Source organism: Nomascus leucogenys, chromosome 10 (genome assembly GCF_006542625.1).
Source record: "Nomascus leucogenys isolate Asia chromosome 10, Asia_NLE_v1, whole genome shotgun sequence".
In the NCBI taxonomy this organism is placed as follows: domain Eukaryota; kingdom Metazoa; phylum Chordata; class Mammalia; order Primates; family Hylobatidae; genus Nomascus; species Nomascus leucogenys.
Window position 1 is genome coordinate 8,857,524 of NC_044390.1, and position 18,588 is coordinate 8,876,111.

General features: G+C 39.3%; 1 protein-coding gene across 1 annotated transcript in view; it reads right to left on the reverse strand.

Annotated features, from left to right (window-relative positions):
• The window catches only part of CFAP54 (cilia and flagella associated protein 54), a 382,051-nt gene that overhangs the window by 245,556 nt on the left and 117,907 nt on the right, over positions 1-18,588 (reverse strand). Inside the window, exons 27-30 of the mRNA XM_030819793.1 lie at positions 5,298-5,429; positions 3,108-3,222; positions 1,180-1,269; positions 57-183 (exon numbers count right to left, since the gene is read on the reverse strand). Of these exons, the coding sequence (XP_030675653.1) occupies positions 57-183; positions 1,180-1,269; positions 3,108-3,222; positions 5,298-5,429 (464 nt within the window). The remainder of the gene's footprint in view (positions 1-56; positions 184-1,179; positions 1,270-3,107; positions 3,223-5,297; positions 5,430-18,588) is intronic.

The following is an 18,588-nucleotide window of genomic DNA, read 5'->3' on the forward strand; positions in this document are numbered from 1 at the left end:
AATGATATTCATTTTTTAAAGTTGTTAACATGTATAACACTGATAATTGCAAGTACCTTTTCAAGAAGTCATGGACAGGAGTTGTTACCTCTACCATAAGGTGAAATTTTTCCTCATTCATGCATTTTAGCATAACTTGTGTAAAGAATTCCAGAAATCTTGGTTTTTGCTTAAATTTCATAACTGTAATAACAAGGAAGTTCATATATAGTTACCAATATCCTCAATTATTAGTACTGAAGGGTTGCCAGTGCTAGCAGTCATTTTGTTCCAACAGGCAAGTTTATTAATCTGCTTTTTAGATTTCTCCATTTTAAAAAGTATATAGGAATAAATGTGGTATGAACTACTGCTTTTCTAGTATCAATGAATCCTTTACAGTCTATATTAAATTTATTTTCTAAATATCTCAGCATTGAGAAAGATTTCATTAAGGTCACTTCTAATGTATCACTAACTGGGGAAAAAATTGTTGATAATTATCATAACTAGTAATCCTAATTTTTATTATATTTCACTCTGAATTAATCATTATGTTGCCATTTCTCATTAGCTAAACTTGAAATTCACTAATACATTTTTCTTTTTTTTGTTGTTTTTTGAGACAGAGTCTCACTCTGTCACCCAGGCTGGAGTGTAGCAGCACGATCTCAACTCACTGCAACCTCTGCCTCCCAGGTTCAAGTGATTCTCCTGCCTCAGCCTCCTGAGAAGCTGGGATTACAGGCACCCACCACCCAACACCTGGATAATTTTTGTATTTTTAGTAGAGACGGGGCTTCACCATGTTGCCCAGGCTGGTCTCAAACTCCTGACCTCAGGTGATCTGCCTGCCTTGGCCTCCCAAAGTGCTGAGATTACAAGCGTGAGCTTCTGTGCCCAGCCACTAATACATTTTTCAATGCCCTAGTTTTTGTAAGCTTCATAATAACACTATTCACTACCAAAATAAGCCACCATCAAGATTCTGTCTTTCCAGACTTTAAATCAGGTACCTCTTTAGGTCTCTTTCATTACTTGGCAATCAGGATTCTGCATTATTCTGAGTGGGTAAGAATCCAAAATATTCTGCCTAAAACAGGTGAAATCTTCAAGTAAACAACAGAAACAAAATCCACAGAATTAATTCTCTTCAGTGATAAATCGAGTGAACAGCATATACACATCCAGTTCACCTACCTTCTTTCACGGCACCTTTGACCGACCAATTCAAAACTACAGGATAAAGAAATATAGGGTCCTCTCCTCCTGAGAGTTCAGATGTAACATCTAAGGTTAAAAAAATTCAAAAGTCATATGTTCTGTTTAGTAACCCAAAATACAAATTTTTTGAGTAATTCACAATAACAATTCTTTAAAAGAGATGACAAAACAGGAAAATACTGAAGTATTTATTCTAAATTATGTGCCTTAAAATAGCAATTATAGCATTACATTTTGGAAATGAAAATAATCTGATGAAATTATTTGCTTCACTTTTCCCCCTAAAAGCTAAGGGGTCCACCACCAAATAGGCAAAGAGTTTCCAAGGCATGATTCTCTCCTTTTCAACAGCTGTCATGTATCAGCAAACCCAAGACTCAGAAATCTACCAATTACATTTATCCCATTTTAGCAAAATTATCTTTAAAAGGCAGTCAAGTATAACACAGCCACTGGAGCCAGACTGGCTGGGTTCAAATTCTAACTATGACATTTTTTAGTTATGAAACCTTGGAAAGTTATTTAGCTTCTCTGTGCCTCAGTTTCCTTATCTTTATAATAGAGATAATAATAGTACCTTCTTATGGCTCTTATATACAGGTTGCATGAGTTTTAATGTGTATATTTTATAAAAATAGTATGTTTTGTAAAATAGTGACTGGCACACAGAAAACACTGTACAAAACTATCATTTTATTATTGTTGTTTTTTAATTTACTATTCTTTTTCTAACCATTAGACCACCAAGGAGAATTTACTATTTAGCTACTTATAGGTCATTGTGCTTCTTGGTAAAATATTTTTACTGATATTATAAAAATAAATCACATTTCTAGAACACTGTATATTTTAAGGAATTATACTTTATATATATAATAAGATGATTACAGCTTTCCCAAAGCTATGTTAACTAATTATGGGAATAATCAAATACTTAGTTCAATTCATAAATCCATGCTTGAAACGGGCATGGAACATATTAAAAGAGAGAGATCCAAGTCAGCGAAGCCCACAAGATAGAACAGAGGCACACAGTAAGAGAGGTGAGGTAGGGACATGGAATTCTACAAGTGTAGCCTCATCTCCAAAGGCCGTGGGGCAAAAGTAGAGCCTCATACTTAGTTTAAGGCTCAAATTTGGATACTCTCTTTTTCTAGAAGATTTGAAGTACCTGCTTTTTAAAAATGTGACAATACTAATCATCACCAGAAACTAACTCAATTTCCCAAGTAGCCTTCCAGGCTGCAAACTCCAAAATACCAATCATTGCATTAACACATTGGTTTATTACGAAATTACTACAGTACAACGACCTAAAATTAAACTAATCTTTCACTCTGCTTTCTACTCTGGAAGGCATTGGGTCAAACCACTTACACATTAACAACACTCACACTATTCCTTTATTTCTCAGTTGCATTTTTGACTTCAAAGCAGTGATTTTTGTGCCACCCATAACCCCATCCCACTCTCCCACCAAGGATACCCAGATGGTTGTCACAACTAGGGGGTGGTGTGCTGTGCTTCTGTGAGTAGAGGCCAGGGATGCTACTCAATATCATACAGTGCCAAGGACAGTTCCCCACAACAAAGAACTGCCTGGCCCAAAATGATAATATTGTCGAGGTTGAGAAAACTTGCTTTAGAGTCAGAAGACACAGGCTCAAGTCCAAGCCAGCTACGTAATCCTAAGTAAATCACTTAATCTTTATGAGCCACATCTGTAAAAAGTGGTTAGCAACCCCTTATTAACAGGGTAGTGTTAGGATTAATGATATAAAAGCACTGTGTAAACGTTAGAGGGTTTACCAAATGCTAATCTCATCCTAATCCTTTGAACAAAATATTTTCTCGTTTTAAAAAACTTAATGCTAAACGGAAGTATACAGAAAAAAAATGATTACATTGCTTTGTCAGTTTGAGTAGGTGTGTCTCCAACAAGGCCAGCTGTTCATTTATCTTTTCAGGCAGTAGTATCTGCTGTGGCTTCTTAGTCTTTAAAGACTTCTTAGAAGAATCCTAGAAACATTGGTTATATGTCAAAATGTACTTTAACGTGTTCCCACAACTGTCCTTTTCAAACAACATTCTTTATGTTTTCATACTTTCATACTTGGTAGATAAAACTACGATCTACATAACAATATTAATAACAATGAATAATAGTTATTGTGCTCTAATTAAATGTAGACATAGTGCTGTGTTTCATGGAGATTGACCAAAATGCTGCTTCTTTTCCCTCTCCCTTTCTCCCAGTAACTTCCACCTACCTAACCAGCCCCCTCCAAAACCTGCATTCTCAAAGCAGCTGAGGATATGTCTCTAAAAATCTTGAAAAGACAATTCCCACCCTGCCCTCAGAAATGTATCCCTTTATTCTTTTTTCCCTTTCTTTTTCCCAGAAGGAGCTTCTTTACAACTAAGCTAATTGACTTTGCTACTTTGCCTTTCATTGAAACATAACGGGATCAGTAATTAGTGAATTAAGAATCGGCCTGTCTGCTCACTCAGGCTCACCACGATGTTTTTCTCTGTCCGAGCCTGAGAACTGACCTGTTAATGTCTTTTGTTCAAAAAGAAAAACCTCCAAGCCCCTCTTTAGGCTTAAAGGAACCTTGAGTAGCTCTAATAATTTCTGACTCCTATAAATTAACAATCTCTACAAACTTAGATTGAAGACTCACAACCTTCTGCTGGACTATAAGCTTCAAGGAGAGAGGCATGAGGCCTGTCCTACCATGATGTGGAAGGCCCTGAGTCAAGGCCTGGGTAACATAAAGGGGCTGATGGACTCTGAGAGTAGACACTGCATGGCGCAAAAACAAACAAACAAACAAACAAACAAACCCTCAAATTGCTTCCAGCTTAATCAAAAATCCCTCTAGACAAAACATCCTTCCATTAGGAAAAAAAAAGGTATTATAGCTTAAAAAGTCATCCAGTACAACAGTGGTGATTTTTAAAAGATTTTTTTTTGGCAAACAAATGCTTACTTGGAAATTCAAGATATCACAGAGATAGAAATGGAGCTACTCTAACTTAGACAGAGTCAGGGATGACAGTCTCTACTCCCACCCAAGCCATGGAAGGGACTTCAAGTAATTTCTAGTGCCCTCAGAAACCCAATGAACTGGCCAGGCACTGTGGCTCATGCCTGTAATCCCAGAACTTTGGGAGGCCAAGGTGGGAGGATCACCTGAGGTCAGGAGTTCAAGACCAGCCTGGCCAACATGGTGAAACCCCATCTCCACTAAAAATACAAAAATTAGCCAGGTGTGGTGGCGCGTGCCTATAATCCTAGCTACTCAGAGGCTGAGGCAGAAGAATCACTTGAACCCAGGAGGCGGAGGCTGCAGTGAGCCAAGATTGCGCCACTGCACTCCAGCTTAGACTACAGAGTGAGACTCTGTCTCAAAAAAGAAAGAAAGAAAGAGAGAGCAAGAGAGAGAGAGAGAGAAAGAAAGAGAGAAAGAAAGAAAGAAAGAAAGAAAGAAAGAAAGAAAGAGAGAGAAAGAAAGGAAAGACAGAAACCCAGTGAACTAAGTAACATTTCAAAACTTGATCTACAAAACTACATAGTTTCAAGGAAAGGCAATAAGCATAAGCTCTTGTAAGACTCATGCTTGGAAGGCAGATATTAAAAGTTCATCTCAAAAATTAGCAGTCTCATAAAGAAGAGAACGCAGGTGTCACAATGAGTTTCAGAAATCTACTTTGAACACAAAGTAAAAAAACTCTGACATGTATTTGCTACATTCAGTAATCCACCCAGAACAGTAAAATCTTAGATCTGGAAGAGACTTTGGAGAGCTTTTAAGTCCAATGTCCAGCTGGGTGTAAGAAGCTCTCTATCATCACCTGATGGTCAGGACTGGTGATGGGGACTATTCAGTATGCTAGCAGAGATTCCTTTTTCATTTTCTTGACTATAACAACAACAACAAAAAAACCCAAAAGCTCTTTACTATAATACTTATATGTAAATATAACAAGTGTAAAACGTATCAATTTTCTAATATGTTTAATAATACTACATTACTCCTAAAAGACACAAACTAAACATAGGTTTAAAAATGAGAAACAAAAACAATTACCTCCTCTGGCATTTCTTCTTGTTCATTACTACCATCAAACAGAGACTTGCATCCTGGCGTGATGTCCAACATTTTTTTCCCATAATTTATAATCATTACTGCCAGGTCATATTCCTTCCATGAACGAAGAATCTAATTTAAAATATGTATTAATTATCTCTGTTGGGCATTCTTGTGTATTTTCAGGTATAATGCATCATTTTTCATAAATTCAAAAGCCCCATAGAGTTTTCAGTCTAAGAATCTCCCTTTTATTTTTAAGAAAACTATAAGTTTACCTCCAGATCATATTAACACATTGAGTGCTATTAAAGATGCGTAATTCAACTATTTTAAGTAAAGGACTAATAACGGGATCTCATCAATAATAAACTTCCCATATCTCTGAGCCATATAGCCATATGCCTTCTGACATAGTGAGTTAACTTTAAGAAAACAATTCCTTTCAAAAAATCCATATTTAAAAAGTCATTTGTAAAAGCCACATCACCACCACTTCTTGAGTTGCTTTCTATAGGAAATGGCACAATTACTGACCTCAATGATGTCTTAAGGAGCATTTACATCACTAAGTGATTTACAAGACATTCTGCTAGAGGACTAGGCTAGATAGAAGCTGTTTTTGGCAGACTCCCCATCAACCCTAGGGGAAGTGTGCACTATAGTCACAAGGGGAAGAGGCCTATTTAGCCTCTCTCACATCCCCTAATACCAGTTCTTTGGCCTTATCTATTCTGGCCCTTACCTACCTTTCTAAAGTAATCTTCCACCACTCATCTCCTTGTACTTTAATCTTACAAAATATTGAGCCAATTATAAAATCTGACAGTCACCAATGTGTTACAGGACTTCATGTCTTCCCACAGCTGAGCCATTTCCCAGAACAGCTTTCTGCACCTTGTTTATACAGCTTCACCTTGCCATAAAAACCTTGGCTCTAGCATCAACTTCAGAAAAGCTGCCCTGGCCAGCAATCTGATTTGCATATATCCTGCTGTAGGGAAGGGTCAAAAAAGGGGACACACTCATTGTGAGCCCCTTAGGGCAACTAGGAGTATAAATAAGTTTGTGTGAATTTGTTATATATTCTGTTGAGTATGTTAGTATTTAAGACAAGTGTATTAGTTTGTTCTCACACTTATAATAAAGACATACCCAAGACAGGGTAATTTATAAAGGAAAGAAGTTTAATTAACTCACAATTTCACAGGGCTGGGGAGGCCTCACAATCACAGCTGAAGGTGAATGAGGGGCAAAGTCACATCTTACATGGTGGCAAGCAAGAGGGCCTGTGTAGGGGAACTCCTCTTTATAAAACCGTCGGATCTCGTGAGACTTATTCACTATCACCAGAACAGCACGAGAAAGACCTGACCCCATGATTCAATTACTTCCCACCAGGTCCCTCCTATGACATGTGGGAATTATGGGAGCTACAATTCAAGATGAGATTTGGGTGGGAGACAGCCAAACCACATCAATAAATAACAACTGTTACTTCTCATGCAGGGAAGGGATATATAAAGTGGCTGAACAATAATGAGTGGCTGCTTAGACCTGAGAAGCCCTATCTAATGCTAAGAACTGGAATATGTATCTTTGGGACCAGGGCAAAGGCACTAAACTAATAGTGACTGTGGAGCAGAGTGTGGGAAAGAAAGTGCCAAATAAATTTTGTGAGTTTTTTTTTAAATTTTTATTTGTTTACTTATTTTATATTTTGTAGAGGCAGGGTCTCTCAAAGTGCTGGGATTACAGGCATGAGTCACCATGTCTGGCCAAAATAAATTTTGAATAGGTAGGTAGGGTTAGGACATGCAAAACCTTGAATGCTCAGCAAAACAGTCAAAGCTCATTATGAAATATATATGAGAGGGAGAAAGTTTTGCTATAAGGAGATAGAATTGAGCTAAGTTTTGCTATAAGAAAACAGAAACGAGTCTGCTCTCCACTCTACTTAATTTTGCTTTCTGACATATTTAGGTCCTAAGCTTATAGATAACTAGGCAATCTTTTCCCCTTCTTTTAATATGCTAGTAGAAAATAATAAATGAAAAAGAATTTTTTCCAGCCAAAGGAAAAACAGAGAACCAATTCCATTTAACATACCAAACGATGAACAGAAACAGAGTATGCCAGATGTTTAGCATAACAATTTTTAAATCATGCAAAAGTAATGACACATTGAAGATGGCAAATCTCACAAGTGGCATGTTAGAAAAAATACTGATGCTTAAAGAAGAAAGACTCAACCATCTGAAAAGATTACCAATTTTTAAAACAGAACAGAGAAAAGAAACAGAGCCATTTGACTAATCAGGTTTTACATGTCCTAAGAGAAAATCCAACATTGTTTATATCAAATGAACACCTGAAATCTGGGATTCGGGGTTAGTCCAGGATCCTGGAACTGTAGGCTAGACAGGAGGCAGCTTCTAGAATGGCAATTCTCAACATATTAGGGACAAAATCAAGTCAAATATCAAAATCGTGACATTAATATATTATTTGTTTTTGATTGTTCAGAACACATTCAGGCTGGTCGCGGTGGCTCATGCCTGTAATCCCAGCATTTTGGGAAGTGGAGGCAGGTGGATTGCATGAGCTCAGGAGTTCAAGACCAGCCTGAGCAACATGGCAAAAACCTGTCTCTACAAAAAATACAAAAATTAGCCAGGTATGGTGGGTGGCACGTGGCTGTAGTCCCAGCTACTCAGAGGCTGATATGCGAGGATTGCTTGAGCCAGGGAGGTGGAGATTGCAGTGAGCTGAGATCATGCCTTATCTCTGTCTCACAAACAAACAAACACACACACACACATTCAGGGTCATTTCTACAGTAACATCACTTGGATTTCAATGATTCCCCAAATGGGAGAAGAAGGGGGTAGGGGTCCTGGCCAGCAAGTCAGGAAATGCACAGAGCCAGCTAGAAGCTGGTGTGTGCTAAGAGAAAAAATTCATCCAAAGCTGAGAAAGGTAGCACTTGAATTCAAGGACATCAACCTCCACTGGGCCCCAAATGCTGGTTGGAAGCCCAATTTATTCTAGGTCAGCATTCTCTCCCATCTTCTTCTGTGGCTGGCCCAAACCCACCCATTCTCAAATCTTTGAAACCCACCCTTACCTATCTCTTCCTAACTGTCAGCAAATGACCTTGCTTCCTGTCCACAGAGGAAATGTAAGGGAAGTAGCTTATCTCCCATCCACAAACCCCTCATCACACGTCTGTAACTACAACCACCCTTCCCTCCTTGAGAGAAGAGAAGCCAATCTCCTGTCCAGACTAACCCCTCCCACATGTGCTGGGATCTCACTGCCTCATGCCTTCAGGGATCCTGCTCTAGTCCTCACATCACCTCTCTTAAGTCTTCATCCTTTCCCTTTCCTGGTCCCTCCTCATCCATACTTCAATGTTTTAGAGTACATGGATAAGCTGAATTTTTTTTTTGGATTGTTTTTAGCAGAAGTTGCCATTGGCAAGATGCAAGCCACAAGCTGCCTTGAAACAGAGTTTCTTTCTTTCTTCTGGAAAACACTGCAGTAGCCCCTGTTAGTTACTTAAACGTAAATAGTTGTGTTCAGTGCCCTGGAAAGAGAGTGTAACCTGGCCTTCCCTTATTTGAAAAAGACACCCCTCCCCTGGAAATGCTCATTGATGGAAGAGCTTTTTGGGGGTTGGAGTAGGCCAAGCAGATAAATATATATATACTTTTTTTTTTTTTTTTTTGAGACAGTCTCGCTCTGTCGCCCAGGCTGGAGGGCAGTGGCATAATCTCAGCTCACAGCAAGCTGCGCCTCCCGGGTTCACGCCATTCTCCTGCGTCAGCCTCCCGAGTAGCTGGGACTACAGGGGCCCACCACCTCACCCGGCTAATTTTTTGTATTTTTAGTAGAGATGGGGTTTCACCGTGTTAGCCAGGATGGTCTCGATCTCCTGACCTCGTGATCTGACCGGCTCAGCCTCCCAAAGTGCTGAGATTACAGGCGTGAGCCACCACGCCTGGCCCGCAGATAAATATATCCTAAAGAAAAGTAACTTTGGAAGATGGACTTTGGGCCCAGCATAACACGAATTAATGTGTGTGTGTGATTGCAGCACTGGAAAAAGAAAAGGGTGCTTTGGATTGCATGGGACTCCCGCTTTCCATGGTGTCACCATGTGACAATGACAGAAGTAACAGCAGCAGGAATGTTCTTGAGATTGGGAGGGATTAGGAATGACAGAATAGCTTTAGACTAATCAAACTCTTCAGTTATCCCTCCTGCCTAGCATTTGGAAGAAGGATTGGCCTCTCGGACTAAGTGAACCCTTGAAATTGTTAGATAATTCTCTTCCCTTCTCTCTCTATGCACTGTCCCCTGGTGGTGGCATCTATTTCTACTGCTTCAATTGCAGTCCTAATACTAACGACTTCTTTGTCTTTACATACATTTCACATCTCCCGAGCTCCAGGCTGATAGGTCCTGTTATATGAAGGCCACTTCTTTGGATATCCTACAGACTCCAAAATTTTAAATCGTTTTTTAAATGATTTAAATCGTTTAAATCGTTTAAACGTTTTTAATCGTTTTAAACTCATTATCTTCTCCCCCTTCACTACACAAAGTTACTCCTCGTGCAGGGTTCAATCAGTAGTGTTATATTCACCCAACTGCCTAGGCCAGGTAGCTGAATATTACCACTGCCTCTTCCCTCTCCCTCATTTATTCTTATCTATTAGAGTTTCAGATTCTCAATTCTATCTCATAATTAACTCATGAATCCTCTCCATTCTCTCTACCTCCACTTTTTCCATACTGGTTTAGTTTATCTTCTCTCTGAACTCATCTCTGCCTCAGGTCTTATCTCCTCTAATTATTAGCTGTTGTACAATAAGAACAATTTATTTTTTCTAAAATACAAATCTCCTTATGTCATTCCTGGGTGTGAAACATTTCAATGGCGCCTCCCTGACCCCAGAAGATGGCCATTTATCACCTGGTACCTGTCCATTGCTCAACCTTTTAAGGCAACTCAAATACTGCATTATATCCTCCATGATAAAAGATAAATTTGATTATTTTCCCAAACTCTAAAATTATTTCATATTTTCTAACTGATTACTCGCTGGAGTGATCAACGTTAATAATCCTATGCCTTCATATATTTTCCCAACCTAATATTTGCCTTTGAGCTTTGCTTATAGTGTCTTGCCATAAAAATGTTTTAATCATCATGTAATCTAATTATCTATCTTTTTCTGTTTATCTTTTTTTATTATACTTTACGTTCTAGGGTACATGTGCACAATGCGCAGGTTTGTTACGTATGTATACATGTGCCATGTTGGTGTGCTGCACCCATTAACTCATCATTTACATTAGGTAAATGCTATCCCTCCCCCCTCCCACCACCCCATAAAAGGCCCCGGTGTGTGATGTTCCCTTCCCTGTGTCCAAATGTTCTCATTGTTCAATTCCCACCTATGAGTGAGAACATGTGGTGTTTGGTTTTTTGTCCTTGTGATAGTTTGCTGAGAATGGTTTCCAGCTTCATGTATGTCCCTACAAAGGATATGAACTCATCCTTTTTTACGGCTGCATAGTATTCCATGCTGTATATGTGCCACATTTTTTTAATCCAGTCTATCATTGATGGATATTTGGGTTGGTTCCAAGTCTTTGCTATTGTGAATAGTGCCACAATAAACATACATGTGCATGTGTTTTTATAGCAGCATGATTTATAATCATTTGGGTATATAGCCAGTAATGGGATCACTGGGTCAAATGGTATTTCTAGTTCTAGATCCTTGAGGAATCACCACACTCTCTTCCACAATGGTTGAACTAGTTTACAGTCCCACCAACGTGAAAAAGTGTTCCTATTTCTCCACATCCTTTCCAGCACCTGTTGTTTCCTGACTTTTTAATGATGGCCATTCTAACTGGTGTGAGATGGTATCTCATTGTGGTTTTGATTTGCATTTCTTGATAGCCAGTGATGATAAGCATTTTTTCATGTGTCTGTTGGCTACATAAATGTCTTCTTTTGAGAAGTGTCTGTTCATATCCTTTGCCCACTTTTTGATGGGGTTGTTTTTTTCTCATAAATTTCTTTGAATTCTTTGTAGATTCTGGATATTAGCCCTTTCTCAGATGAGTAGATTTCTCCCATTGCGTAGGTTGCCTGTTCACTCTGATGGTAGTTTCTTTTGCTGTGCAGAAGCTCTTTAGTTTAATTAGATCTCATTTGTCAATTTTGGCTTTTGTTGCCATTGCTTTTGGTGTTTTAGACATGAAGTCCTTGCCCATGCCTATGTCCTGAATGGTATTGCCTAGGTTTTCTTCTAGGGTTTCTATGGTTTTAGGTCTAACATTTAAGTATTTAATCCATCTTGAATTAATTTTTATATAAGGTATAAGGAAGAGATCCAGTTTCAGCTTTCTATAGATGGCTAGCCAGTTTTCCCAACACCATTTATTAAACAGGGAATCCTTTCCCCATATCTTGTTTTTGTCAGGTTTGTCAAAGATCAGATGGTTGTAGATGTGTGGTATTATTTCTGAGGGCTCTGTTCTGTTCCATTGGTCTATATCTCTGTTTTGGTACCAGTACCATGCTGTTTTGGTTACTGTAGCCTTGTAGTATAGTTTGAAGTCAGGTAGAGTGATGCCTCCAGCTTTGTTCTTTTGGCTTAGGTTTGTCTTGGCAATGAGGGCTCTTTTTTGGTTCCATATGAACTTAAAGTCGTTTATTCCAATTTTGTGAAGAAAGTCATTGGTAGCTTGATGGGGATGGCATTGAATCTATAAAATACCTTGGGCAGTATGGCCATTTTCATGATATTGATTCTTCCTATCCATGAGCATGGAACGTTCTTCCACTTGTTTGTATCCTCTTTTATTTCATTGAGCAGTGGTTTGTAGTTCTCATTGAAGAAGTCCTTCACATCCCTTGTAAGTGGGATTCCTAGGTATTTTATTCTCTTTGAAGCAATTGTGAATGGGAGTTCACTCATGATTTGGCTCTCTGTTTGTCTGTTATTGGAGTATAAGAATGCTTGTGATTTTTGCACATTGATTTTGTATCCTGAGACTGTGCTGAAGTTGCTTATCAGCTTAAGGAGATTTTGGGCTGAGACAATGGGGTTTTCTAGATATACAATCATGTCATCTGCAAACAGAGACAATTTGACTTCCTCTTTACCTAATTGAATACGCTTTATTTCTTTCTCCTGCCTGATTGCCCTGGCCAGAACTTCCAACACTATGTTGCATAGGAGTGGTGAGAGAGGGCATCCTTGTCTTGTGCCAGTTTTCAAAGGGAATGCTTCCAATTTTTGCCCATTCAGTATGATATTGGCTGTGGGTTTGTCATAAATAGCTCTTATTATTTTGAGATACGTCCCATAAATACCTAATTTATTGAGAGTTTTTAGCAAGAAGTTGTTGAATTTTGTCAAAGGCCTTTCCTGCATCTATTGAGATAATCACGTGGTTTTTGTCATTGCTTCTGTTTATATGCTGGATTACATTTATTGATTTGTGTATGTTGAACCAGCCTTGCATCCCAGGGATGAAGCCCACTTGATCATGGTGGATAAGCTTTTTGATGTGCTGCTGGGTTCGGTTTGCCAGTACTTTATTGAGGATTTTTGCATCGATGTTCATCAGGGATATTGGTCTAAAATTCTCTTTTTTTGTTGTGTCTCTGCCAGGCTTTGGTATCAGGATGATGCTGGCCTCATAAAATGAGTTAGGGAGGATTCCCTCTTTTTATATTGATTGGAATAGTTTCAGAAGTAATGGTACCAGCTCCTCCTTGCACCTCTGGTAGAATTCAGCTGTGAATCCCTCTGGCCCTGGACTTTTTTTGGTTGGTAAGCTATTAATTATTGCCTCAATTTCAGAGCCTGTTATTGGTCTATTCAAGGATTCAACTTCCTCCTGGTTTAGTCTTCGCAGGGTGTATGTGTCCAGGAATTTATCCATTTCTTCTAGATTTTCTAGTTTATTTGCATAGAGGTGTTTATAGTATTCTCTGCTGGTAGTTTGTATTCCTGTGGGATTGGTGGTGATATCCCCTTTATCATTTTTTATTGCGTCTATTTGATTCTTCTCTCTTTTCTTCTTCATTAGTCTTGCTAGTGGTCTATCTATTTTGTTGATCTTTTCAAAAAACCAGCTCCTGGATTCATGGATTTTTTGAAGGTTTTTTTGTGTCTCTATCTCCTTCAGTTCTGCTCTGATCTTAGTTATTTCTTGCCTTCTGCTAGCTTTTGTATGTGTTTGCTCTTGCTTCTCTAGTTCTTTTAATTGTGAGGTTAGGGTGTCAATTTTAGATCTTTCCTGCTTTCTCTTGTGTGCATTTAGTACTATAAATTTCCCCCTACACACTGCCTTAAATGTGTCCCAGAGATTCTGGTATGTTGTATCTTTGTTCTCCTTGGTTTCAAAGAACATCTTTATTTCTGCCTTCATTTCGTTATGTACCCAATAGTCATTCAGGAGCAGGTTGTTCAGTTTCCATGTAGTTGAGCAGTTTTGAGTGAGTTTCTTAATCCTGAGTTCTAGTTTGATTACACTGTGGTCTGAGAGTCAGTTGTTATAATTTCTGTTCTTTTACATTTGCTGAGGAGAGCTTTACTTCCAACTACGTGGTCAATTTTGGAATAAGTGCGATGTGATGCTGAGAAGAATGTATATTCTGTTGATTTGGGGTGGAGAGTTCTGTAGATGTCTATTAGGTCCACTTGGTGCAGAGCTGAGTTCAATTCCTGTATATCCTTTTTAACTTTGTCTCCTTGATCTGTCTAAAGTTGACAGTGGGGTGTTTAAGTCTCCCATTATCATTGTGTGAGAGTCTAAGTCTCTTTGTAGGTCTCTAAGGACTTGCTTTATGAATCTGGGTGCTCCTGTATTGGGTGCATATATATTTGGGTTAGCTCTTCTTGTTGAATTGATCCCTTTACCATTATATAATGGTCTTCTTTGTCTCTTTTGATGTTTGTTGGTTTAAAGTCTGTTTTATCAGAGACTAGGATTGCAACCCCTTCCTTTTTATGTTTTCCATTTGCTTAGTAGATCTTCCTCCATCCCTTTATTTTGAGCCTATGTGTGTCTCTGCACGTGAGATGGGTCTCCTGAATACAGCACACCAATGGGTCTTGACTCTTTATCCAACTTGCCAGTCTGTGTCTTTTAATTGGAGCATTTAGCCCGTTTACATTTAAGGTTAATATTGTTATGTGTGAATTTGATCCTGTCATTATAATGCTAGCTGGTTACTTTGCTCATTAGTTGATGCAGTTTCTTCCTAGCATCGATGGTCTTTACAATTTGGCATGTTTTTGCAGTGGCTGGTACCAGTTGTTCCTTTCCATGTTTAGTGCTTCCTTCAGGAGCTCTTGTAGGGCAGGCCTGGTGGTGACAAAATCTCTCAGCATTTGCTTGTGTGTAAAGTATTTTATTTTTCCTTCACTTATGAAGCTTAGTTTGGCTGGATATGAAATTGTGGGTTGAAAATAATTATTATTTTTTTTTTTTTTTTTTTTTTGAGACGGAGTCTCGCTCTGTCGCCCAGGCTGGAGTACAGTGGCGTAATCCCGGCTCACTGCAAGCTCCACCTCCCGGGTTCACGCCATTTTCCTGCCTCAGCCTCTCCGAGTAGCTGGGATTACAGGCGCCCGCCACCACGCCTGGCTAATTTTTTTGTATTTTTAGTAGAGACGGGGTTTCACCATGGTCTCGATCTCCTGACCTCGTGATCCACCCGCCTCGGCCTCCCAAAGTGCTGGGATTACAAGTGTGAGCCACCGCGCCCGGCCGAAAATAATTTTCTTAAAGAATGTTGAATATTGTCCCCCACTCTCTTCTGGCTTGTAGAGTTTCTGCTGAGAGATCCGCTGTTAGTCTGATGGGCTTCCCTTTGTGGGTAACCCAACCTTTCTCTCTGGCTGCCCTTAACATTTTTTCCTTCATTTCAACTTTGGTGAATCTGACAATTATATGTCTTAGAGTTGCTCTTCTCGAGGAGTATATTTGTGGTGTTCTCTGTATTTCCTGAATTTGAATGCCTTGCTAGGTTGGGGAAGTTCTCCTGGATAATATCCTGCAGATTTTCCAATTTGTTTTCATTCTCCCCGTCACTTTCAGGTACACCAATCAGATGTAGATTTGGTCTTTTCACATAGTCCCATATATCTTGGAGACTTTGTTCATTTCTTTTTACTCTTTTTTCTCTAAACTTCTCTTCTCACTTCATTTCATTCATTTGATCTTCAATCACTGATACCCTTTCTTCCAGTTGATCGAATCGGCTACTGAAGCTTGTGCATTCCTCACGTAGTTCTTGTGCCATGGTTTTCAGCTCCATCAGGTCATTTAAGGACTTCTCTGCACTGGTTATTCTGGATAGCCATTCATGTAATCTTTTTTCAAGGTTTTTAGCTTTGAGATGGGTTCAAACTTCCTCCTTTAGCTCGGAGAAATTTGATCATCTGAAGCCTTCTTCTCTCTACTCATCAAAGTCCTTCTCCGTCCAGCTTTGTTCCATTGCTGGCGAGGAGCTGTGTTCCTTTGGAAGGAGAGAGGCGCTCTGATTTTTAGAATTTTCAGCTTTTCTGCTCTGTTTTTTCCCCATCTTTGTGGTTTTATCTACATTTGGTCTTTGATGATGGTGACGTACAGTTGGGGTTTTGGTGTGGATTTCCTGTTTGTTAGTTTTCCTTCTAACAGTCAGGACCCTCAGCTGCAGGTCTGTTGGAGTTTGCTGGAGGTCCACTCCAGACCCTGTTTGCCTGGGTATCAGCAGTGGAGGCTGCAGAACAGCAAATATTGCTGAACAGCAAATGTTGCTGCCTGATCGTTCCTCTGGAAGCTTCGTCTCAGAGGGGTACCTGGCCATGTGAGGTGTCAGTCTGCCCCTACTGGGGGGTGCCTCCCAGTTAGGCTACTCGGGGGTCAGGGATCCACTTGAGGAGGCAGTCTGTCTGTTCTCAGATCTCAAACTCCGTGCTGGGAGAACCACTACTCTCTTCAAAGCTGTCAGACAGGGACATTTAAGTCTGCAGAGGTTTCTGCTGCCTTTTGTTTGGCTATGCCTTGCCCCCAGAGGTGGGGTCTACAGAGGCAGGCAGGCCTCCTTGAGCTGCAGTGGGCTCCACCCAGTTCAAGCTTCCTGGCCACTTTGTTTACCTACTCAAGCCTCAGCAATGGTGGGCGCCCCTCCCCAAGCCTCGCTGCTGCCTTGCAGTTCGATCTCAGACTGCTGTGCTAGCAATGAGCGAGACTCTGTGGGCATGGGACCCTCTGAGTCAGGCACGGGATATAATCTCCTGGTGTGCCGTTTGCTAAGACCATTGCAAAAGTACAATATTAGGGTGGGAGTGACCCGATTTTCCAGCTGTCGTCTGTCACAGCTTCCCCTGGCTAGGAAAGGGAATTCCCTGACCCCTTGTACTTCCCGGGTGAGGCAATGCCTCACCATGCTTTGGCTCATGCTCAGTGGGCTGCACCCACTGTCCTGCACCCACTGTTCAACAAGCCCCAAGGAGATGAACCCGGTACCTCAGTTGGAAATGCAGAAATCAGCCATCTTCTGTGTTGCTCACACTGGGACTGTACACTGGAGCTGTTCCTACTCGGCCATCTTGGAACTGCCCCCTATAACTCCCTGTTTATCTTTTGAATTTTGTGACTTATCAAGGAAAGTGTCCCCTGACTCCAAGGCCATATAAATATCCTTAAATCCATCTAGACTTCATTTTATTTATGGCATGAGATAAGGTTCTGGCTTTGTTTACTTTCAGATGAACAGTCAAGTTATACCAGCACCTTTCATTAAATAAACTATTATAACACACTATCATTTTCTCAATGAGTCAAATTGCTACCTTTGTCATATTAATTTCTTCTGTAGACTTAGGGGCCATTCCTAGACCCTCTATTCTATTGCACTGAACTGTTTGCCCATTACTCTGTGACATCATTTTTTTAATAAAGTGGCCTTATGGCAAACTGTAATATCTATTGAGAACTTTTAAATTAATCAGCTTCAGAGAAACCCAATTAGAATTCTAATTAGAACTGTATTAAATTTAAATATTATTTTAGGAAGGATCTGCACTTCTGTGACAATAAGTCTACCTGTTCAGGAACTTGGTGTGACCTGTCCTATATTCAGATCTCATGTTGTGGCCCTCAGTAAGATCCCACAGTTATTTTATTTAGATTCTTTAACATTTTGTTAAGTTTTAAATATTGTGTATTATAAGTGGTATATCTTACCCTCTCCATTTCTAACTATTGCAAGTATTTTTAAAAACCTATCATTTTGTAAGTGTATTACATAGAATCACTTTATATATTGTTTGTAATCCTAGTAATTTTTTACCAGATCTTCATGGGGTTTTGAGACCAGTACAATTACAGATAAATTATACTTTTCTAATATTATAAAATTATTTTCTATCGTTATCTAGAACATGAGAAAGAACCTCTAAAAATACTGACTCTCACTGTTAGGAGTCAGCATCTATTTCCTGTAGCGGATTTTTAAAGAAATGGCTCCAGAAATTTGCCATTCAGTATGATACTTGCTGTAAAATATTGGTAAACGTCTTTGTCATTATTCAATAGCTTCTTTCCTTTCCTAATTTATTAGAAATTTTATTATGAAAGATTACTAAGTGTTATCAAATGCCTTTGTGGCATTTTTCATATAATCTTATTTGTCTCCTTTGCCTTGCTGCTGCAAAAAATTCAAGTTTGGTTTTAATTCAGACTCGATTTTTAATACCTGACAATGAGACTGTCCTAAGACCACAAAGTGACCAAATGCCATTCAGGAGCAGAGAAGGGTGAGCTGACAGAACAGATTTGAAGGACACTACATAATGACTCTGTTCTGATTAATATTTTGGGCCCTGAACTCTGCTTTTTCTGATATGAAAATTGCCACTCCTCCTTTAATTTGTTTGCATTTTCCCAGTACCATTTTCTATCCATTTATTTTTTCAAGCATTGTTTGTCACCATGTTTTAGGATTGTTTCTTGAAATAGTATACATTTGAACCTAATGTTTTAGCCCATCTGGTAATTTCTGTCTTCTGAATTCACATTCAGTGAAGTGATCAATATACTTAATTATATTCCTTCCATCTTATATCTTCTCTTTTTCCTTCTTACTTTTGCTGAAAATTAGCCATTTTTCCTCCCTGTCAGTTTTTCCTGTTCCTATTTTCTCTCTCTCACTCCTCCCTGTTCATTTTTTTTTCCCTGTCAATTTAGAAGCCCTACTATGCAG